The sequence below is a fragment of the Denticeps clupeoides genome, chromosome 4 (genome assembly GCF_900700375.1).
Source record: "Denticeps clupeoides chromosome 4, fDenClu1.1, whole genome shotgun sequence".
NCBI classification, from domain to species: domain Eukaryota; kingdom Metazoa; phylum Chordata; class Actinopteri; order Clupeiformes; family Denticipitidae; genus Denticeps; species Denticeps clupeoides.
The window spans coordinates 20496723-20521953 of NC_041710.1; the positions used below are offsets into that span (position 1 = coordinate 20496723).

General features: G+C 41.6%; 1 protein-coding gene across 2 annotated transcripts in view; it reads right to left on the reverse strand.

The window, feature by feature from the left end:
• The window catches only part of stox2a (storkhead box 2a), a 59497-nt gene that overhangs the window by 13199 nt on the left and 21067 nt on the right, over positions 1-25231 (reverse strand). For both annotated transcript variants that reach the window (XM_028976805.1, XM_028976806.1), the window contains exon 2: positions 4001-4153. In XM_028976805.1, the coding sequence (XP_028832638.1) occupies positions 4001-4153 (153 nt within the window). The remainder of the gene's footprint in view (positions 1-4000; positions 4154-25231) is intronic.

Genomic DNA, 25231 nt, shown 5'->3' on the forward strand with positions numbered 1-25231 from the left:
GGCTTCAGAACAGCTCATTCTACTGAGACTGCCCTTCTGGCTGTTTCTGAGAAGCTACATGCAGCCATATCGGCAAAACTGTCATCAGTACTTATTCTCCTCGACCTCTCTGCAGCATTCGACACAGTTACACAAGACTCTCTTGTCTATCCTGAAGAGGCTTGGAATTTGGGGCCCAGCATGGCAGTGGTTTGTTTCCTACCTTGATGAGCAGTCTTACCAATTGACTTGGAAAGGATCCACCTCTGTCTCACGTAGACTCTCCACTGGTGTCCCTCAAGGCTCAGTACTATGTCTCCCTCTACACGAGATCACTTGGTGATGTAATTTCCTCACATGTATTATCCTACCACTGCTATGCCGACGACACACAACTCAGCTTCTCTTTTCCTCTGTTTTCTATTTGCCTCTCTTTTCCTCCATCAGATCTACATACTGCTTCCAAAATCTCTGCATGTCTAACTCACATCTCATCTTGAATGGCAGCCCATCACCTCAAACTCAATCCCACCAAAACTGAAATAATATTCATTCCAGCAGCAGCACGACTGATCTTCAACCTTCCCAAATTCTCCCACACCAACCCACTGCTACGTTCCCTCCACTGGCTCCCATTGATTCAAAATACTGATGCTGGCTTACAAAGCCAAACATGGAGTAGCACCATCTTACATCACATCCCTTATTATACCTCGCACTGCACCTTGTATTCTCCGAGCCTCCAGTACTGCTCACCTGGTCCCTTCATCTCTGAAGGTACGAGGAAGACACTCATCTAGACTCTTCTCTGTCTTGGCCCCTCAGTGGAGGAATGAACTTCCCCTTGAGGTCAGAGCAGCTCAGTCACTGAGCACTTTCAAATGGCAGCTCATGGTCTTCCTATGTAGGATATTTAGATTAACTTGTAACCTTCTTATTGTCTGACTTATGTATAGACACTACAACATAGTACAGTTTTTGGTACCTTTCAATCAGCCAGCCAGCCAGCTACTTTTTTGTTGGCTGAACTAAAGATAGTCTCAAAAACCCTTTTCCACACCTTTCACAGGCCTCGTGAATCAGGTTTCTAGCTAGTCACCATACTTCCAAAGGTTTACCAACATCAGCAGATAATTTAGAAATGCGTAAGTGTGTCTCAATGTTATCACACAGTGACACAAGAGACACTGAGTAGCATGGAAAAGACATTGAACTGAGATTAGCGGTTTCATACTAGGGTTAGCTTTATAGGCCACAAATCATTTGTAAAGCCAAACAAGAGGATAAAACCTGAGTACGTGTGATCTCTAGAGGAGCAAGGTGCCAATCTAAAGGACAGTCACACAACACCAGCACACCAATCACAATGCACCAGGAATTACCGCACCTTTCATCATCACACTCAAATTGGTGCCATTCGGCTGACTAAACAGTCTATGTCCATTAACTGTAATTAATAGCCATGGACGAGACATCCTGTAAAAAAGCAGCTTTAAAGATTATGGCATTACCCTGAGGAATTTTGGGTTGTGCAAGGTAGCATAAACCCCAAAAGTGTAAGTGAGAGTGTAATTCAGCTTGAGCAATGCTGTTGCAAGGGCTAACAGTCACAGGTCATAAAGACTGTCGCTTCAACAGATTTCAGTGAAGTCTGCATCGGTCTGTCAGATGTATTTTAGCAACAACCATGCATTACAACACATACTGTCATCATGTGTAAAGTCTAGTTTAAAATCCTCAAATACCCAAGTGTTCCACAAAACATATATGTATAGCAGACAACCATATACAGACAGTGTTCAGATGTAAAACAGCAGACGGAACGTATTACTTCAGGGTACACAGTGTCCTTAATGCTCCTCCGTAGTCCTCACTTTACCCCAATAAGCTTAAATACACAAACAAAAACAGACACACTCACATAACCACACACACACTGCTCAAGCTGGATAAATCAGCCGATAAGCTGTAACTAGTGAGGGTTAAGTGTTGCTTGCCATTACATCATACTGAGTTAGTTGCCATACCAACATGACGCAATCCAGAGATTCCACTCTGTATACCTCCTCCAAATACCCCTCCACCCCCGCCCATCTCCGTCCCCCTGGGTCTGTTTGTGAAGAATAGTACTGCTCTATTCAGTGAAGTTGGTCCCCATTCTGATTGGCTGTGGTGTCTAAAACAGAGCTGCGTAAAATGGATGGGCATCCTCTGATTGGGTGGCTACTGCAATCTAGTCATTCTGTGGCCAGCCAGGGTGGTGGGTTGCTTGAAGGCTATTTTTTTTAGCAAATTGGCAGAGTGCTTTTACAATTGTCATCTACTGATCATAACAGACTATCCTGATTGAAGTCATTGGTTTCATGTCAAAATGACATTTAGACAATGTGAAGATTGAAGAGCTTGCTAGTGGTACATTTTCTCTGTCACTCTAATTGGGGATTACATAATAAGTAAAACGGGAATGTTTTTCATTCTCAACATTGACTGGTTAGTACAGGTTACAGGTGACAATTATTAGAATGTTTTCTAAGAACTTACAGGAGTAAAAAGAAATTGACTTCCTTATTATTTTTCTGAATATTTTCTAGCAATGTTTAATGGTAGTTCAAGAATGAGAGCTGATTTGGTACCACCAAGCTCTTGTGAAATCATAAAAAGAGCACAGTGGTACGGTGTGTAATATTATTTTGAGAGAATCTAGACTACAAGAAACGATCCAGCTGTTCCTAAGCAACATGCAACAGGTAGCAGCATGTGTCAATATTGAGAAATATTGTCACTCACAACAGTGCAGTCAAAATCCCAGGTCAGAAATATGGTAAACAGAAGCATTACATTTGTGAGCAGTTCTTCTCTTATACTTATACTGTAATAGGCAAAATGTTGCCTATGTTGCCGTCCCTCACCATAAATGAGTTTGACATTACAGCTTAGTCCAAGTTTGCAGTCAGCAGCAACCCTCAGTGTAATGAGTTATCGACACTGACATCACAAAGACCCCCCACCCTAATACATACACTCATGCTCTCTCTCAAGCTGCTGTACACACAGTTCAAAGGGCTTATAGGCGTCACATTTCAGGCTGCTTTATTCAGGGGAGAGAGGGAGACTGGCTATCCCTTTTGATCAATATTTCATCGCAGAAATGTCCTCCATGCCCTTCAGCCTACTCAAAGTCTCTTTCACACATACACACTTACCCATCGATGGACAGCACACTTATTTCTGAACTAGTACCCATACTTTCATATATACCATTTCTATGTTATGTCTCAGACTTCAAATGGCAATAAGACCAGAGGGATCTTATTAAATGAGCGAGTGATTAAAAAATAAACCTTAAACTGAGCACAGTTAGGCCAGCAACTGGAGATGAATAATTTGATTGAAGGCTATAACTAACACCAGACTGCAGAGACTCATCGGCTAAGTGGGCTGGGCAAGAAGACAGACCCTCCTAACTGGATCAGTGGGCCAGGCTTCCATACCACTAGAATGGCCTTGAAAAACTGTGTAAAACTTGAAAAGTAATGATATACCTAGATTATAGGTCAAAGCCACTTACGTCAACAAAAAACGTGGTCACCTTGCTAATAGGATGCCAAATGCAATGGAATCTTCCTAAGACCATAAAATTGGAAACCCAAACCTTTACATTTGTCCCACAATGGATTTACTCATTTCCACTTTGCAAGTTTCATTCTGTTGAGTCAATTGAGTCGAATTGAGTCAAAAATTTGCAGGAAAAGAAAAAAGCATGGGGAAATGTTGGCAGCTTGATGTGTCTGTAAGACTACTTAATGATTCTGCAGTTGCTCTCAGGCCCTTGGACGGACAGCCCAGGGATGACATCATTGAAGCAGTGTCAGCAGGAGTGCAGACTGCTTCTGTGCTAACAGCAGCAATCCAACTCTTCCATTTGAATAAGTGGACCACAAGTTCAAATCACTAATGATTTTGTGGGTGTGATGTACACAACAAAAGGTACTGTATTGCTGTCTGTTGGGTGAGTGTTTACCTGGGAAGCATGTTGCAAGGTGTTCCATGAGTGCATCCTGTGTGACAGACTTGCGGGCCGAGTTCATAGCTGATATGGCCAGACACAGGATCTCCCCCAGTGGAATGAACTGGGACTGGCTGATGGGTGACATGCTGATGGGAGACACATCACCTAAATATGAGAGAGAACAAGAGGTTGTTGATAAATCTGCAACAAAAAACAGTTTAGTTTTCATTCAACCTATTTAGAAGTTTTGTTTCTTGAGGAAGTCAGGTGGCATATGTTTTTTTTTTATGGAGAACTGCAAATTGGGGTGTAGAGAGGAAAACCTAAGCAAAAAAGTCAGAGGAAAACTGCCAAATGTCAGTGTTCCAGACCCAGTTCCATTCGATATTCAGTCCAGCAACACCTAATAAACCCTAAACTGCCATAGGATGTTATGAGGTGAAGAATATTGTCACATAAACACAGCGAGGGGCAAATGTTTGGCAGATTTTGGGGCTGTTGTTAGCTCAGACCATGCTACTCTTGGTATCAATGAGGGTTAAGATTGGTTAATTTATATTACCACAAGCTAAAGACTCCAGCAAGCAGTCAATTATCTAAATACTCAACTAAAGAAAATGTATTTTTAACTGGAAATGTCCTGCAAGGCTTTATAAAAAGTTATCACATCTTTAAAAAAGCATACGTTTTTTTTGCTGATTGGGATCTACACTTGTTCTACAAATCATTGCAAACTCAGACACAATATAGTAAACTATATTTAACTTTACAAAACCATTCTCATACCTTAGTCCTAATCAATTACTCAAGCCTTACATCTGTTAATTATCCAGATTAATTAAGGATAAAGCTTATATGTAATCCTGTTCGATATGTGGTCAAATACACACGCCAATATAGTGGGTACAAAATACCTAAAGAGGAGTCACAAATTAATAGCATTATCAGACAATCTCTCTTCAACGACAAGGAACTGAGAAAGTGACAAAGTCTTCAATGGTGTGGTTTTTTTTGGGACAACAGACGATATTTTTCAATATTTTCATTTTAAGATTCATTGTTACTGCACTGTTACTGCACTGGGTGGCCTAGTGGGTAAGGAAGCGAACTCATAACCAAAGGGTTGTGGGTTCCCATTGAGCAAAGCACCGTCCCCACACACTGCCCCCCGGGTGCCTTTCATGGCTGTCCACTGCTCACTAAGGGTGATGGGTTAAATGGAAAGGACACGTTTTGTTGTGTGCACTGTGTGCTGTGCTGCAGTATATCACAATGACAAAAAAACTTGATTACACAATAAAAAGGTTAAAATTTTCCAGTTCAGAACGTTTTGGCACACAACATTTGAATTCAAAAATGAAAGTCTGTAGTAATGCCATTCCTATTATCTTGTATCAAATCCTAATGATGCCAACTCATATGCTGAACAGAACAGTGGTATGCACTACAAAGCAAAAATATGATCTAATAAACGCTTGTGAGGACAGGTTAATTTCTTAATGTTTCTGTAGGTCTCTCAAACAAAGAAAAATCTGTACTGAATACTGAATAACCTAAAAACATCCTTGCATATTGACAAATTGATACCTCGCTGCACAACAAACTTCCAAACAAAACGTCTCCTCAGCAGAGAGCTTAGACTCAGCAGAGCCCAACCACAGGCCAAGCACGCCACTATCAGCACTGCGGGATGCTGGGAGGATGACATCATCCACATGGAGTGAGCGCCGTTCTGGCTGGCAGGCTGTCAGAGAGCCGATGCTCTGCACTGTCCCTTCAAGCCACGGTGTTCATTATTACTGGCCTTTATAGCATATATAAAGGCCTATACAAAACAATTGTGACCATTTTTTTTTAAATTTAGAACATGATTTCAGTTTGGTTAAAGAAGTTATAGACAAACTATTTATTTCAGATAACAGCTCTACAGAATACAGAATATTTTTACAGAATAATCTTAAAAATACATAATGAGCCATAATAATTTAGTTGTTATATCTCAGTCAGAAATAATGTTCCTCAATTTGATATATTCCTATGACCAAACTCACTACTTTTGTAGTAATTAATGGCTAATACTGACAATTTTGATGGCTTTACTGACTAAACAGAACCACTGGAATTACCTCCAGTGATGTTTTCTAAAATCGCTTCAGTAATGGTCCTCAGTAATTTTATTGATACTGCAATGTTATCATAAAGGCTTGTGGGAGCCTGTAGTCTCTTTAGCAATGTCTACTAACAATTTGGGCTATTTATGAACTGACCAGACTACTGGGTTGGTAAATGTTGCTCATGGGCTGTGTCTGTCAACAGGCTTGGTCAGTTTGTTTAGCAAAATCTCCTCCTGATGCTGCAATGACATGAAACCATACTGAGCATGAATGTTTGAGCTGTATACTACAATTGAGTAATTGAGTGGGTGACATGGACAGAATTGGTCAAAATTAGAATAAACATTTAAATGACTGCAAACATACATTCCCATTCCAGGCTCAACAAAGTACATAGAAGAATTGGCTGTTGATTTGTACCCCAGAGGAAATGAAAAACTGATCACATACATGATGTCTAGACAGAAAGAAGGACGGATACTGCAAGCCATCCTCTTCAGCAGGTGTATGAGCTGCTCTGGAGCTGGTAAATCCCCAAGCAAACACACACACCCACAAACACGCCCACACTGGACATAACCAGAACTGGAAATAATTCCACAACAAACTGTCAGTATGAAATAAACAAAGGGTTTTTTTTTTGCATCTAAGCTAATTCTAAACCTTCAGTGAGAAGGTAAAGCAAATTGATTGTAGTGATTTAAAACAAGTAAAACAATGGCTCATGAATTATTACAGGACACTCCGGAGGTTAATTAGCCTGCGAAACCAGCCATGTCTTTCCATGCACCTTGAATGCAAACATGCCATCTCAACAAAATAACACGTCCAGCAGGATGTCAGGTGACGCAGTCTGATAGAGGAGAGCAGAGAGGGAGAGAGAGAATGGAATATTCAGTACCTCTGTCCCTCTCTCAGTCTCTTCAGCCAAATCCCAATAGACTGAGGAACAGCTCCTCAGCTGCAGCCTTCAGAAAAAGGAGGAGGAGAAAAAAAAAAAACGAGCATTTCCTCTGGGCTCCTTCCCAGCATGCTCTAGTCCTCACAAAGACAAGAGAGGTGTGACCAATCACGTCTAGGCTCGCCATGCACAGTTTTTTCTAAGCACCCACCCATTATTGCCCACTGACACACACACAGTCTATCCTTCACTCGTTCTCCCTCCTTCTCTCTCTCTCTCTCTCTCTCTCTCAAACACACACAAGCAAGCTAGTGGGCGGCCTGCTAAACTCGTTGTTATGGCAACGCATCCCAGTTGCTCCCTCTTGTACCTCGCCTGCTTGTTACACCAGGTTTTCCCCCTCTCCCCTCTTTTTTTTTTTTTTTTTTAAATTCCACCTTCTCCCTCCTTACTCAATCGTGTTAATGAAATATTGAGGATGGTGTGTTGGCTTCTAGACTCAGCAAAACCATCCCCTCTTTCCTCCGCTGAAGGAAATGCAGGGACAGTGTGTGTGTCTCTTATGGGGGTGGGGCAGTGGGGTCTCCTTTGTTATCTAATTAAAGAAGGATGGAGCCCCTCTACACCCCCAGCGGGGCCAAAGGTGGAAAAGCGAGCGCGGGTTTAATTACGGGTGTTAGGCACAGGAGGGGAGAGCGAGATGGAGGAGTGAGGGAGGACAAATGCGCAACGGAATGAATTATAGCCAGGGAGGAAGAGGTGGCGGATCGTCATACTGTCACAGAGGGAAACACGACTTGGCGTTTGAGGGATCGCCTGCCCGTGTCCCATTTGCCATTCCCTGCTGGCAGCGCTCTTTGTGCTAGCCGTTAGCCGTTAGCATTGATAGCGGCGCAGGGGTGACGTCATCTGGCAGAATGGGAGTGTGCATGACAGGAGGGGAGGGGAGGGGAGGAGGAGAGCGCAGAGGAAAAAACACAAGCAAAAAGACAGAGGTGAGCGGCAAGTCAAGAAGAGTGAAAAAGAGACGCTGGGTCTTGGGCGGGTTTTGTGGATGTGGGACGCACATGGACACAGACACAACAGTAACGCCCCGTTCCACCATCAGACCTGCACGTCCCATCATCAGAAAGGACACATTAACACACTTATTGATACAATTACAGGCTGAGAGGGACCGAGCCAAGATGGACTCCAGATGACCTCCAGCATCCTGCCGACTTTGCAGTTCAGTGGAGGCAGTAGGCCTCGGTACTTCTGGCCCGGACCAGCCAATTTAATGAATCCGGTGTCTGAGCCATTTGCAGGGGCTGTGGGAATCATCCGGTGAAGAGAAGGGGGGAGGATGAAACTCCGGGGAAAGGCGAATTAACATCCAGTGATTGAGCTGAGTGTGTCGCTTTATTCCGCTCCCTCTGGTGGGGAGACGAGGTAAGGAGGATTCGAGGGCAATTTTCGGGCAAGGCAGGCGAATTAGCATGAAACGCTATCCCAAACGGTGGGAAGGGGCGAACAGAGCATCGCTCGGCATTGGCGTTCAAAAGTGTTCCGTCGCCGGCGGAGGCACTGCTTCTGATTCCCGCTCACAATGGCAGCCTTATCTGCGTCTCACTCCGCCCCGTCGCGTACCCTCTCCACGAACCCAGCTGCATGCCTCTCTTCAAACGATTCTCTCTTGCTTTTTGGTTCCCTCTCTCATTTTTTTTTCCTCCCCTCACTCTCCCCCTCTCTGCTTGGTTGGGTTCATGTACGGTTCAGTGTGGCGCACAGCCTCTGATGTGCGGCAGCGTCTGGCATGTGTCTGTTCAACCCGCCTCTCACCCCAACCAAACTTAGCTTGTCCCACATTCACCCGCACGGAACTCAGCCCACAGCCTCTCTGGAGCGGCATTTAATCAAAGGGGGAACTTAACTAGGATAGGTTTATTAAGTAGTTCTGCTGTCTGGAACTGGGCTCATCAAGAGTAAAAAAAAAAATTTTTGAGGTCTGACCGAAAAAAAAAAAAAGTTTGAAGGAGACAGATGCTGGGGACGGATGAGCAGTACAACAGGGAGGAGATCTGCAACTTCGTCTTGTATGTGACAGACAGATTTGATAAAACAGAATTGGTTCATCACCCTGGGTGCTATGAACTCAGTTTAAACTCAACTCAGAAAGTTGGGGTTATATGTCATGGATGAATCTTTTAGTCCTTTAGTTAGGACGGTGCTAATTATTATTTAAGAATTAGCACTGCCCACACCTCTCTTCATATACCTACATTTTGAGCATACAAGTGGACTGTCATGGGTTGTTTTTTTTACAACAACTCCAACACACATGATTGCTTAAAATCAGCCATGAAACACTAAAAACACTGCAAATGGCAAAAAAGAGAGTCACATCATACAATGAGACAAAACAGTAGCATGACAGTTTTGGCTGAAAATCCTCAACAGATAGAAATACCTGCCCCAACAAGCACACACAATCTGGAGCTACACAACAGAGGTTTTTGCGTTTTAAAAGTTGGTGTGTCCTTTCTCAAAGGCAAGCAGATGGGGACGTACAGAAATAGACACTACAAATATCCTGGGACCCCTTTTCTTTGAGAGAGTGGGTGAGTATGTGTATGCGTGTGTGTGTGTGTGTGTGTGTGTGTTAGAGAGAGAGAGCGAGAGAGAGAGAGAGATACAAAATTAGGAAACAGGGAAATGTGCATCAGCCTTAAATTTCAAACCCTTCACTGAGATAACCTCATGTGGACCCACAGGCAAATAATCCATTCAGCACTTGCAAACATTCTACAGGTGAGCAACTTACTGCTGCATTTGATGGGTCCATTAAATATGTGACAATGAATCAAAGACATGACTCTATAATTATCTATAATTAGCATGATTATAAGGGAATAAGAACACGCAGATGAGTAAGAAGAAGAGGAAGCCATTTGGACCATCAAGTTTGCTTGCATTAATCAATTAAAGTACCAATGAAATTTCCAAGAAACCAGTATGGTGGTTGATTGTTTCAGCATTATATCAGATGTAGGAAAAAGACACGTAGTTGGTTCGAATCCCAAACCACCAAGGTGCCACTGAGCAAAGCACCGTCCCCACACACTGCTCCCCGGGCGCCTGTCATGGCTGCCCACTGCTCACCAAGGGTGATGGGTTAAGTGGTTAAATATTTGCAACGTTTGCTGCAGTGTTTCACAATGACAATCACTTCACTTAAAAAAAAAAAAAGTATCATATTGTGTCACATCTCTGTTCTAATTCATGGTATGTTACAGATGTGTGTGGAGCTGACAATTTTTGCTGGGGTATATTTTATCGCATATTTTAAGAAAACGTAAGAACCTAAACATGACACTAAAAGAATTTAAGTAAAAATCTCCCTTGTATCAATAGATTAAAAAGTGATTATAAAAAGACATTTATTAAAATGATACATTATATTAAACATCCATCATATGCCGCTGAACACAATTGTGGATCTGTAACTTCATGCTGCGTGCAAATGACGTACCTTTGAGTGTACGATCACAATGAAAATGCAGAGGGAAAACCTAGACGCTGAGTTGCCCAATGTTAACTGATGAAATCGACCAGACTTTTGTCCCAATCAACCCAGCCATTCAACACACACTTGTTTTGTTCACCCAGTGGTCCTAAAACTTTACAAAAAGACCAAGGCAAAGTTGTATAGACCCTTAAAGAACCATGACCACAAAAAGCAATGCCTGGACATCTTAAGGTATGCAAAGCTCTATTAAAATTACACCACAGTTACTGGGAAATAGGAAATAATGTATCACATTTCGAGTCAAAAGTGAACCCACAATGAGCTGAGCTGTATGTTTCGCATGAAGAAATATACTAAATATACTATTTATTCGGTCATGGGTGATGGTGATTAGCGTGGCAAAGAACACTAGAAACATTCGAACATTGTATGTAGACTCGAGACCAGAGGCTCGCTTAAATACAGACAACAGGTTGATATAACTAGGATAAGGGCAGACAACGTGGACACATGGATCCGGAGTAGCCCAATGTCACCACCGTGACATATTCACATTGTATGATGCTTTTTAACCATGCAATCTGGAATCTATTTTCCGAGATGGAACGTAGAAACTCTCCATTGTGACAAATGTGTATCTGGCAAGCTTAAAACTAACATATATGAACTGATATTCTTCAAAATGCCCTTTAGCCTGCAACAATGACAGACAATACACTGCGCCTAACACGGTCCTTAGCATTACATGTGTCCAGTGATTGAGGGATGGGGCTCCACCCCATCACTTGACCCCATGTCACATCCTTCGTCATGCCCATCTATCTAGCAAAAGACGCAGAGCGAGAGGACAGATTGTTCCACAGCGTGTGTGCCACAGAAGACAGACAATGTTGCTGTACGGAAACGGCAAGAAAGAGAAACAATGAAAGAAACGCTGATCAAAGAGTGAAGGAGTCAAAAAAAAGGGAAACACTGAGGAGTAAAAAACAAACAGATGCACACACACACACAAAAAAAAAAAAACATTTTATAACGCAGCGCATATATTTAGCCGGTACTTGTGACTGTGTGAATGACGTCACCCTAATTAAATTCAGGATGAAGGTGTTGTTTCATATGAGGTAACACTAGATGGTGGTAGGAGGCAGACAGACTCAATGCGGACCACACAAAAGGCAGGAGAACCGCAAAACAAAACAAGAAAAAAATTATGAAAAATAGCCACTGTTTTTGTTTATCTCGCTCGCACTTTCTTGCCACGGCTCTTTCAAATCCTTCATTATTTCTTGGGCTTTTTTCTGCCATCCTATCGAAGCCATTTTTGAGAGACGCTGGTAAGTATTAATCAAGTAAAATTCAAATCAGCACCTTAAATGATCCTTTTTATTTTTTTATTTATTTTTTTTTTTTACAGTTTTTATGGATGTCATGTATACTTTCCTAAGCGACAGGTCGCAGACCAACCAAACCTGCTTAATGAATGCTTGAACCAAACCAGGTGGGGGAGTATGGTGGAGGGTCTGGTCACCTTGGTGATGTCTGAGGTAAACACTGCAATGAATGTGAGGTGTGTCAGGCGGAAGCGCCATTGGTGTGCAGATAAGGCATCTATTCACACGCCGGCCGGAGGCGCGATTTGTTAGGCAGCTCTGCTTTGTCCTGAGCAAAGGGGACACGGTGGCCGCATGTGAGCTGTGGAGGTGAAGATTAATACAGACCCGCTCCCCGAGAAAAGCCCCAGCTCCACCTCAGCTCCCTTACTCCTATACACTGAGGAGAGATGACCTCCTTTTTCTCCCCCACCCCACTACCCATCTTATTTTTTTTTAGATGGGACACAAAGGATTGGTCTCCATGACAACATCCCAGGAAAAGTGTTTGCTTGTACACACCAATTCTACTCCTGGAGCCCTTTTTTTTATGGCACAACATGACCAAATGACCAACTCATGTGTGCCTTTTTCACATTCAGACCATATTACCCAATGCTGAACTGAGCGTATTTCAGTACAAATATCGCGCAGGGCCAATAGGACCAAATAGATCCCAACAAATTAAATGTACAAACAAACTGAAAGCAAACAGCATCAAAATCTCTCTCTCTGTCTCACTCACTTGCTCACACACACACACACACACACACACACACACACAGACACACACACACTCATATAGGCATTACATCACATGTCCCAGATGGTAACCCTGCAGCTTTGTGCTTACGTCCAGTTCCATGAAGTCTACATCTCTCCCTCTCTGTCGTTTTCTCTAACCATGGAGAGAACTGGATTATTGTTGACCTCTATATTATTACACACTACCGGCAACTTCCACCACACACTAACTCTGGGCAAAGGACAGCATTGTCTGTAACCTTGTTGTCAGGACTTACTGATTTAATAAACTTTGACAAGTTTCCCCAGCTAATGCTGACTGATGAGCAAAATGGAAAAGCCAATACAATTCAGCTGGAGTGTTAATTGGATGACCTTTGACCCAGAACTAGGCCATCAAAACAGAACTGAAACAGTGAAACCGAATAGTGAACATTCTGCATTTGAAATTACATGTTGCCATTTGGTTAAGTCTATTCAATACACACATGCTGTGATAAAAACATATTGTTAAAATGAACACAGTTACTGTATGCAACCATGTTAACGTGGGACTGGCACTAACAGACTACAACAGATACTAAATTTTACACATGCACACACAAACACCCTTTGCATCAGGTTTGTTTTACAACACTAAAAAGCTAATGGTTTAAATGGTTTGAATAACGTATTTTCATTTTCAGATTTTTAAAAATATTATAATAACACTTTCAATAGTCAGCTGCTACTTATAAGAAGTATTCGGACCCCCTTAAATTTTTCACTCTGTTATATTGCAGCCATTTGCCAAAAGTAATTTTTTTCCTCATTAATGTACACACAGCACCCACATTGACAGAATTGACAGAAAACACAGAATTGTTGACATTTTTGCAGATTTATTAACAAAGAAAAACTGAAATCACATGGACCCTTTGCTCAGTATTTAGTAAAAGCACCCTTTTGAACTAATAGTCTTTTTTGGGAAATATGCAACAAGTTTCACACCAGGATTTGGGGATTGCCATTTCTCCTTGCAGATCCTCTCCAGTTCTGACAGGTTGGATGGTAAACGTTGGTGGACAGCCATTTTTAGGTTTTTCCAGAAATGCACAATTGGGTTTAAGTCAGGGGTCTGGCTGGGCCATTGAAGAACAGTTATAGAGTTGTTTTTCTTGCATCTTGGGCTTTCATGTGTCTTGCACTGAGGAGAGGCTTCTGTCAGGCCACTCTGCCATAAAGCCCTGACTGGTGGAGGGTTGTAGTGATGGTTGACTTTCTACAACTTTCTACCATCTCCCGACAGCATGTCTGGAGTGCAGCCACAGTAATCTTTGGGTTCTTCCTTACCTCTCTCAACAAGGCTCTTCTCCCCCTGTAGCTCAGCTTGCTGGACAACCAGCTCTAGGGAGATTTCTGGTCATCCCAAATGTCTTAAATTTAAGAATTATGGAGGCCAATGTGTTCTTAGGAACCTTAAACGCAGCACATGGTTTTTTGTAACCTTGGCCAGATCTGTGATCTCAAGGATGATCAGATGATGATCAGAAATGGACAGCAGAGTCAAATATATGAGTATCTCAGCAAAGGGTCTGAATAATTAGGACTAGTGCTGCACGATTAATCTAATTGCAATCGCAATCGCGATGTCAGTCTGTGCGAACGCAATAAGCTGCGATTTAAATGTGACATGCTTGGTCACATGACTTTCGATTTGGTTCAATGGAGACCTCAGATTCTTGATTCGCATAGACATATGGGTAGACGTACGTCAACGTCGCCACCATATTGCGATAGGCTCTGCTGTGGCGTGAAGCAGAGCATGGAGTGAAGGGCATAAAAATGCCTCACTCTTGTGTTGCTTGGGGCTGTACAAACCGCTGTACGCTCCAAACCAGATCCCGGGGGATTACATTTCATAGGTAAGGCTGGACAATTGTTTTGAATATATTTGGCCATTATAAAATCCCGTTTTATAAGTCTTAACCTTAGCTAAGGTAGGCTAAGCTAGCGAAGCTATGCATTCCTGTGTTCAAGTTAGCCTCCAAACAACGTTTTGGCTAAATGTAGGCATTAACTATTTAGACTGTTCTTAGCTGTTTAGTTAACTAAAGGTTTCCTAAAAAAATTCACCTCAGTTTACAAATCTTAACCTTAGCTAAGCTAGCAAAGCTATGCATCCCTGTGTTCAAGTCATCCTCCAAACAACGTTTTGGTTAAATGTAAGAACTATAATACAGGATTTTATAATGGCCAAATATAATCAAAACAGTTGTTTAGCCTTACCAGGGTTTGTCGTTCGACAGTAATGTTTTTTAAAGCAAATACTTTTTTGTGATTATTTAATTTAGTAGAATATTGTATTTTGAAAGCACTGGGCATTTCAAGTTGTTATAAGTATGTTTCACTTTGAAATTAAATATTTCACTATTAGTAATTTGTATGTGACTTTTCATTGATATACAAGCAAGTGCCCTTTATCATATCACAATCTCAAATCGCAATATTGATCTCAATAATTTCGCAATATCGATCTTCGCATATTTTCGCATAATTTCGCATATCGCAATATTGATCTCAATGACTTTGACTGAATATGTCTTTTTCCCCAAATCATGCAGCCCTACTTAGGACCATGTGATATTTCAGTTCTTTGTAAATAAATGTGCAAACCATTTGTCAATATGGGGTACTGTGTCTAATGAGATAAAAGTGAACTTAGGCAAATGCTGCAATATAAGAAGAGGGTCTGAATACTTTCTGTACCCACTGTATGTCTCACTCTCAGCATCTCAATGTGTAAGTGCAATAATCAGTCAAGGCAAAATTCCAAATTATTTGGGTGACCTGTGTAATCCGCCTGCTGGAATAAAGGAAATGTGTTAATTAAAAAAAATGTTATGACCTTCCTTTACAACTATTCTTGAGTGCTTTCAGTGAAGCATTTTTTGTCATCTCCAACATTGCCAGATGCATAAATATTTCCCATTTCAGCACTGTTGAAATGTCTTGTTCCTTTTATGACTGCACAAAGCTTTCTAATTCTTTAGGTAAACTCTGTGGTAAAAGACATAAGAAATGCATGTGAATGAACACACAGAAAAGCATACAATTACACACAGCCCAAGGCCATGTTGTAAATTCAGGTTTTTAAAAGGGTGGAGGATGACTGTCTGTGTGTGTGTGTTTCTAAAGCAGCTTCATTTAATGAACAAAATAAATGAAATGAGGGCTGGTATTGCTAATCAATTAAATGAGCTGGGAAATGTATTCAGTTGACCACAGTGTCATAAGGAAAAGTAAATAGCAATTTGCATTAAAGTGATCATCACAATATTTTTGTGATAATTAATTTAATCAGACAAAAAACAATAGACAATGGCATACAATTCATGGACTTAATGTATGCATGTACACAAATTAAACAACATTACAGAATACATTATTTACAAGTCATTTTATTCAAACCTATGAGGTTAATTGAAGCTATCAATACCAAAAGTATCATTTAAACAATCCAGTAGTTAAAAATTGTTAATATTAATAAGTATATTTCTCCAAATTTTTCTCAGAAAGCACAGGCCTATCAGAGGCCTAGTACCACACTCACTGACCCAAACTTTCCTCAACAGCCAAGGTCACTAACAGCTGAAATCAATAGCGGTCTGTGTTGGGTATTGACTGGTCTGTACTGCCTGCCCCAGTTGCTACAGAGTGCAGAAGTCAGAAAGTTCACCGCTGCATTACACAAACACATTCGCCTCAGTGGGACAGAAGGAGGCAGCTCACTCGCACAGCTCCAGCAGTGGCCTCAATCTTTTTGGTGCAGTTTTTTTGGTGCATTATCCTGGACAGTTACACTGGACAGTCAAAACTGCTGTCCACTTAAGAGCAACAGAAGTCCAGTTATGGACACTCACAGCATCTCTCAGTTCATGGATGCAATAGCAACTAAATTCAAAGTTTGCAAATCGTGTGACCACCACGTGGCCTCTGAATGGACTGAAAACACAGCAGCCCAGAGAAATGCAGATTGTGGTGGCATGTTCGTGTGAATCTGCAAGTGCATGTGGTGTCAAGTGTGAAAAGTAACTCGCATTGGGATTAAAAAGGGCAATGCTGCTGCTATGCCTCCCTCGTTCCCACTGCTCCAGTCTACTCTCAGATGGATGGGAGCAGAGTTGCTAACTGACCTGCTGCAAGGACTCTCCTCGACGCTTGCTAGCATGGCAGAAAACAGCAGGGGTGACAAAGTAAGCGAAAGAGGCTGGGAGTTCTATCAAAGCACTGAATTGCAAGAGGTCAACGGGTTCGCCATCCCATAATGCTGTTGTCCTGCTGCTGTGACAGTGTGTCACTAATAAACATCAGGGCCAGATGAGACACACCCGGCAAAAAAAAGTTACATAATTAGTAACACAACAGCTAGTCACGCGTCTGTGATGGAGACACGCGTCTGTGATGTGTTTTCAGTAGTGTTCTAGGCTGAGATATATATATATATAGGCAAATACACCAACACAACATACATGCATGCCCATTTTCTTCCTCATGTGCGCACGCACACACACACAATCTCACAGTTTGGCACAGAGGCAGTAGATAATGAGGGCAGACAGCATGCCTGCAGATAGCACAATTAATAAAACATCTACTGTTGCCGATTCAGCTGAACCTCAAAAACACTTCTCTCTCAGAGAAAAAAAAACTCCAGAATATCTACAGCTTCCCTCCAGTCGCTCCACACACACAAAAGTGCCAAAAAAATTCTAAAAACACTGACAGACCTTCAAGGAAATGCCATAAAAGGGTGAGAGAGGGAGAGACAAGAGGAAAATCGGGCAAAAGACAAGTAGATCAAGGCTGAAGAGAAAAGAAAGAAAGGGAGACGAGCAGGGAAATGGTGAGATGACACTATTCCCAATTCGCTAACTAAGAGATGCAGCGGTAAGGGCGGCAGACCCAAATTTAGCCCGGATCAGGGCCGCCTCCGGCAGAAACAGGTCTGGGAGTGAGGCTGGAAGTGCAGGTTTCAAACATTGTTGAACACCCTGAGTCCTTATAGAGAGAGATGAGGCTTGCACAGCATAAAAAAACTCACTTCATATTTTTTAAATCTATATGTCTGTTCCTATAGCAGACATTTGCTTTATGTACTTTGATGTTCTAGAACTCAACCAAAGCTCACCTAACAAGGAAAAGATTTGGAGCCACTTTTGTGGATTTAACTGTGCTGCTTCGACTGATGAAACCTTGCTAATTAGCAGATTTATTGTTTGCTTTAAAAATAATCTTGTTACATTTGGCATTATTGTAACAGTACTGTAAAAAATTATATTTCTGTTCAAACGGGATTCAATACGCATTTCACACAGACATACAAATGAATTGAGACATGAGTCACAGAGAAAATGTTGTTGTGGTGTCAGAAGACACAGACCACTCAGTTAAAGTCATTTAAATGTCCCGTTTTGAAAATTTCACTTTGTGAGATTTTTTAACATTAATACTAGTTCCGCTAGACAAGGTGTGGGCAAACATCCGGCCATTTGGCCTTTTTAATCCGTCCCACCGTAGATTGGTACCGAATTGTCCAAATAATTGCACATAATTATACCTGCATTAGTTTTCCTGTAATGCCTGGTGTTACACCAGGTGGCGCATTAGGCGTCGATAGAGCTGAAGATCTTCGCTGAACCAAACAGGTTTTTACACTGGCTTGTGCAGTAAATGGGCAAGTATGGCAAGCAGTCAGGGCCAATAATCTCATATTGATGCGTATTTATATGCTGCAACAGAACATCATAAAAAAGTGCAGTTTTTTTTAGCCGCTTAATAATGAAGTGTGAAAGAGCCATTCTGAACATTTACATTTATGGCATTTATCAGACACCCTTATCCAGAGCAACTTACAATCAGTAGTTACAGGGACAGTCCCCCTGGAGCAATTTAGGGTTAAGTGTCTTGCTCAGGGACACAATGTTAGTAAGTGGGATTTGAACCTGGGTCTTCTGGTTCATAGGCGAGTGTGTTACCCACCAGGCTACTACCACCCTGAACACTCCCCCAACTGCTTTTTTTTTTACACTGTCGCAGGCTGATGGCGTAAAAACACAGTTTTCTTGTTTTCTAATGATCTCAGTCCTGTGGACTTCACAACAAATAAAGTTTGAACTGTCAGGACCTAATCAGTAATGCAGAAAGACAGACCACACCAGTCAAGGACAGATCTCCTATGCTGCCAATGACAGATGCCACAATACTCATTCTTTTAAGTGGTTGCCTGAACAAAGGGATACACTTGTTTTATTCTCCTTGACAATCCAGCAATTAGTCGATATCATGAAACACGATCAGCACTTAAAACCATTGGCTAAATTCACTAGGTGGAACATACATTTTATTCCAGTGTGATCATGAAGTATAAAAGGATGATTACTGTCCTTGACTTTCTGCGTTACTGATTGTGTAAAAATGAACAATGTAGTTTTTAATGTTTATGTCTAATATGTATGCACATGATGCTGGCCCATCCCATCTGTCAAATAATAAGTCCCCTGAGCTAAAAAGTTTGTCCACCCTTACCCTAGCCTGTCTATGGTCCTGCAATGGCTAGAAATGGTGATATGTATAAAGAGTTCAGCGAGTGGCAGCTCAGACGGTCTGATCAGGAATTTGTCCCCTTATTTTGTCATAAAGGGAAAGGTTACCTCCCCCTTCTCATGCTTTGTCCGCCCAGAGAATTTCCCACCCTTGAAAACATGCAAACCATAGCAGTTTAATTTTTTCAGTGCCAAACAGGAAGTGTTGATGACGTCATATCCGCAAATGCCCATGCACTTCCAAAGGCCGCTCTCCTCCTCGTCCCTCCTCTCTCCTCATTTGCATTTAAAGCTACACACACCAAAATGGCGAGTCTTGGGAAAATCTCATTGTGGCTGAAATTCTGCACCACAGCTAAAATTCAGAAATAAACTTCAGATATAGTATTAAAAAAAAATCATAATGGGGCCCTTATATGTAATTTCTCTTTAATTTCAGGAGGCAAATTACGTACTGCATTTTTAGCTTATTTATTTTAACATTTATTAGCATACAGTGACTGTATATCAGCACCGTGGAGAAAATAGACTACAAAAATCATGAGGCAAGCCTCAAAATCCCACAAAATGCAATCCCATCCACCCTCGAGATGAAAAACAGTAAAACACAGCGTCCTGCCTGAACCAAACAGCAGACATAACAAATCTACCTCTGTGACATTTTAGAGTAAAAGAAGAATAATATGCCCAATAAGAACGTAGAGTGATGAGACCCTTAGGAATGACATGCAACTCAGGTCTATTTATGAGCACTGGAGGAGTGTAAACCAAAAAATTCCTAGGAAATCACAGCTCCTAGAAAAAGCCGCTTTCAACACCGTCTACCCTGAGTTTGAGACACAGTTTGAATGAAACAAACCGGCAGTAAAGTTAAAGATATAGGTGAACATCAGGTGAGTTTTAGCAGGTGGAAGATGGGGTGGCTGGGCAACCACCAACAATTTTACCGCAAACTGATATACTGAGATGCCAGGTAAGCGAAAAAGAGTTCTTCAGTAGAAATACTGAAGAACTAATAATTTTGTATTCATAGTTGAGGGTCCTAATGTACTAGAACTGATCGCTTCATCGATGGTAACTTGAAAGCACGTTGTAAGTCGCTCTGGATAAGGGCGTCTGCCAAATGCCTTAAATGTAAATGTAAAAAATTTTATATGCTGGGGCAGTGGTGGCCTAGCAGAAGGTGGCCAGTTCGAATCCTGAGCCACCAAGGTGCCACTGAGGTGCCACTGAGCAAAGTACCGTCCCCATACACTGCTCCCCGAGTGCCTCTCAAAGCTGCTCACTGCTTATTTTCTGTTTATTTCCTCAATTATATTTTTCCTTAATTGATGTATTCTGTTTTAAATGGCTCAAGTTATGTCCTGTCATTATACAGCTATACAACTAGGGTGGTGCTGATTTTCATGCATAATAAGTAATGCAAAATGCTAGTGAAATAGTGCTATGTTTAAGGTGTGTTGTGCAGCAGTGAATGGAAGGGAACTGGGCACAAGGGAGTGACAGGGTGAGTCTGAATCTGGGTTCCCCTTTAGAGGAGGGCTGGACTCAGCAGTGCTTGGGATGACCTAAATACAGCAGTGAAGAGAGACAGAGCACCAAAAATGGCAAAAGAGTATGCTAAAAAAAGAAAACCACACTACAAATGTGTCTTCACTGCTTCACCAATCACCCAACAGCATTGATGCTCTATGTTCACAATCTCTCTCAATGATGGCAACAAAATGGAGAGGGTCCTGATCCAAACATTTCAGGAAAGACACAATCTTCAAAGATGGCCGTCTGTGCTGTCCCCACCAGGGACAATAAGCCGTCCTCTGGCAGAAGTCAATGGAGCTGTACAGTTTACAATCTCATTCCCCACTACCCCCTTCAATCATCTACTGCAAATCCTCCGACAAGCAGGGTTAGTGATGTCAGCATCTGGGATGTCCAGAATGGGGATGCATATTTTTAGCATAGCGCAGTGTGTGTGTGTGTGTGTGTGTATTGGAGGGCTAGGGAGGGGACTTGAGAGCGTGTGAAAAAGGCCGTATGGGCGGGTGGGCTTTAGCAAATGGGCGTGTGCATGAGGCAACAGGAAATAAGAGACAGAGTGATCCTACTCCCAGAGGGTTACAGGCTTCATCATAGCGGCTGGATGATTTCTACAACTCTAACAGCTGACTGGAGGCGGGGACTGAGGTTTTACTCACGCACTGCCTCCTTTCCTCCCTCACTCTATTTTTCTCTCTTTCTCTCCCTCCCTTTCCCCCTCCCTCTACCTTCTACACACGTTACTACAGAGGCCTAGTCACTACTGCACCAACATGGCCTCATTTCTCTCTCCCATGCCTCCATGGGCTCTGCGGCTGGACCAGCTCTGTTCTCTATCCACCAAAATCAGCAGAGCACATTAGACTAAAAATCACATCAACCCATATAACATTCCCATTTAACCATGCCATGCTGTATCAGAGCAGTGCAAATCGCGTCATGCAACATTAGACCAGGAGAAGACTACACTAATCCACCTTAGACCAGTTTAAATCCCATCAGTCCACATTAAGACCACCTTAAATCCCTCATGACCAGAGGAATACGATAACAAACAAACAATGACAAACCACAGAATTTTTCATGCAAGGAAAATTAGAAAATGTGTGAAAATTAAGTTTTGAGATTTTGCAGAAAAGACCTTTAATTTTAGGCTCAATCCTCTCTTCCACTTTCAACTGCAGAATTAATCAAACCACACTAAGGCCCCATCCACACAAGAAAGCTTTTCTCTAAAACGGCAACATTTCTATCTGAGATGGCCTTGCATCCTGACGGAGATGACAGAAACGGGTTCCAGAGTGGATTTCTCCATTTCGCGTCTTCGTGTGGACAGTAAAGCATTTTTTGTGAAAACGCTTACGTATAAGTATCACTTTAACTCATCGGAAGACCACCTGGAATGAGGGCAGCAGGTGATTCCCACGACATTAAACCAGCTCCGGCTGAAGATTCGGCGCTCAATCATTGAGTTCACAATAACATCAACTCAACTTGACCCAGCTCAGCAATATCAATTAAGTCCGCTTTCAGACCAAATGCACTGCACTTGCCATGAGGTTTATGCTTCTTCACAAAAACCCATGAGTTGCCTCATAAAGCAACTACAAGAAATCCTCTCTACGGTGCACATTTCTAATGAAAAGACAACAACATGTTCTGGCAGGTTAACACACCGCGGACGAGAACTAGAGAAACATTACACGAGACCGAGGAAACACAGCGCCACTTACAGGTGTGGAGGAGGGTCGGGCCATTCTCTGCATCTCCATGTGGATGACAACATTTCAAATAATGCCCCCGTGTGGATGCAAGCTTATCATAAACCAAAAACTCCTTTTAGAGATCAGCGTTTTTGTCTGGTAAGTCATTTTGACCTAACTGTCAAGAGTTTTGCTTCAAACTCCATAAAATAGAGGAGAGTTTTTCACCAGTAAGCAGTCCACGTTTATCATAAGAATCAAGAAAATAATAATAAATAAATATTGAAGCTTTGTAAGCAACTATAAATAGCCCCTTTGTCTCAGTGAACAAATCTCCAAACACTAATAACTGTAAGACCACATCACAAATTAATCTAGTGCAACATTGACCACCAGTGCAGAGCAGGTACTGACATTATTAATGTTCGATCCACAGGCCACAGCTTGCTTATTAGCATGCTAACTTTAGGGAAGAATTCTGAAACACAAGACGCAAAACTGTAGTTCCTTTACATTTGTTTGAAGATTTCCATAAGCTGGATGTTTCAACTAAATTGAGCTTCACTAATGATGCCACTAGGAGTCTTCTTTTCCACAATTCTCCTACACTCAGAGTCGGTCAAGTCTCCCAGGCATAATTTCGCTCCTCAAAAGCACAGTTGTCCCCCAAAAAAGTTCATTTTACATCTACAACAAAACAGGCCTGTGTCCTTGGTACCGGTCCACAGATACTAATAGAGCCGTGCTGAAAGGCTGATCACCTGCCTCATCTAGGCCTATTGTGAAGCACACAATGTCAGTAACTGCAGCACACTCAGACTCCAGCTATGTACTGACATAGAGGAGAAGTGATGACACTCAGGACAACAGACAATCGCCTCAGACATCGGCATGGCGCCACTCCACTTGTGTCTGTGCGTGCATATAGGAACAGGCCCTGTAGGTCCTGTTTAAGTATTGAGCATGTGAAGCAGAATCCCTTGTATACAAATTCACACTAAAGTTTCGAAGTCCTATTTTCAAACTGCTATATTACATGTGTCAAACTCGCAGCCCGTTAGCCAAATCCAATGACATCACTTTATATAGATCTACTATTATGGCCACTATTATGGCACGGCAATATGAAGCGCTGATAACACACAGACTACATATCCCATAATGCAGTGGGCACTTTGCTGACAAACTGAGCACGCTACACACTGAGTTCACACAGCGATTTGGTGACTTTACAGCACAAAAAAAAAATTTCAAGCTGCTTCACAACCCATTTGATGTCAATGTGGAAACTGCTCCTATACAGATTTAGCCGCAGTGTAAAGACTGCATTCAACAAGGTAACTGAAGCACTGCATTATCGTATCTGTAGTTTGTGTGTTATCAGCTCTTTATATCACCATGCAATAATAGTAGATCTATATAAAGCGATCTTGCGGGATGTGGCCTGTGGGCCACGAGTTGGGGCCACATGATAAATGTAGTGCGACTACATCTTTCAAATGTACAGAAACAAACATACAATCAAGGATGGACTATTGATATTAAAGAGAATGAACAAACTAGCCTTTTTTGTTTGAGTGTCATTCTTTTGTCACCCAATCCTTTTTATAAAATGTGAGGATCCCATGGGAGGTTGGATCCCACAGCATTGATTAACAACTCTCACCCTACTTCAGCATTCTGGACAATTTAAACGTGTGACTATGGGGTGCAAGGAGTGTTACTAGCAATGTTACAGCATCAAAATAGGGCTGTGCGATATGGCATAAAATTCATATTGCGATATAAATTTAACCATAGTTGGTATATATATATAATAGCAAAGGCACTGCAACAAAAAACGTTGTACAATAAACTTTTTACAGATACATCCACATCTAGCATAACGGTATACAAGATAAAACAATATCTGGGCAATTCTGCTGAAAGTGGACTCTCTGTCACACCCATAAGACCAGTGAACTACCTGGTATTTTATGATGCGAGTGATTATATAATTTTTTTATTTTGCATTTTAAAATATTATCAGAAAATATTAAAATAACTCTATGGTTGTTCATATTTTATCATACAGTCCCTACAGGATTTCAATATTTTACTTTGTGATTTTTAAGAGCATAATGACTTTTTTGCACAGGGCACCAATCTGGCTAGGGCCGGCCCTGGTCATTTGCTGCACACATGTGCTGCACTTAGCAAAACCCAAAAAGCGAGCAGTGCACTGTGATTATTGACAGATTGAAGGCTTGTTTTATATCATTTATTGGGTGTGCAATACTCTAGATTTAAGGATTACTAGTCATTTTTAATACGAATTTAGGCTTGTGCTGCAATTAGGTGTGGTTTTGCACAGGTGCTGTGACTTTTTTGCAAGGAGCAGTTATTTATGTGATAGGCTGGTATAATCAAGATCTCTCTCATTGACCAAATTTGTACCATTTATACCGCACAATCCTACATCAAAATACACACAAAAATAATAAAATTTTCATATACCTGCCACAATAAATTAAATTGGGTTCATCAATACCTCAACAAACTATTTTTCCTGAAATATGAAATTCAAAGCTGCCCAGTCTGACAACTCAAAGCACAAAGTTCTCTCTCCTTTTTTCCTCCTCCATTGCCACTTATATTTGTAATACTACTCCTTTATGGTAGTCAGAGGATATCACAATCACAATCAGTAATAGATAGCTTGGTACCATGTCCGCTATCAAGAATTCAGATTGAACTAGTAAATATCTCATTTGCAAATGTTGTCAATGCACTTCATATTATAT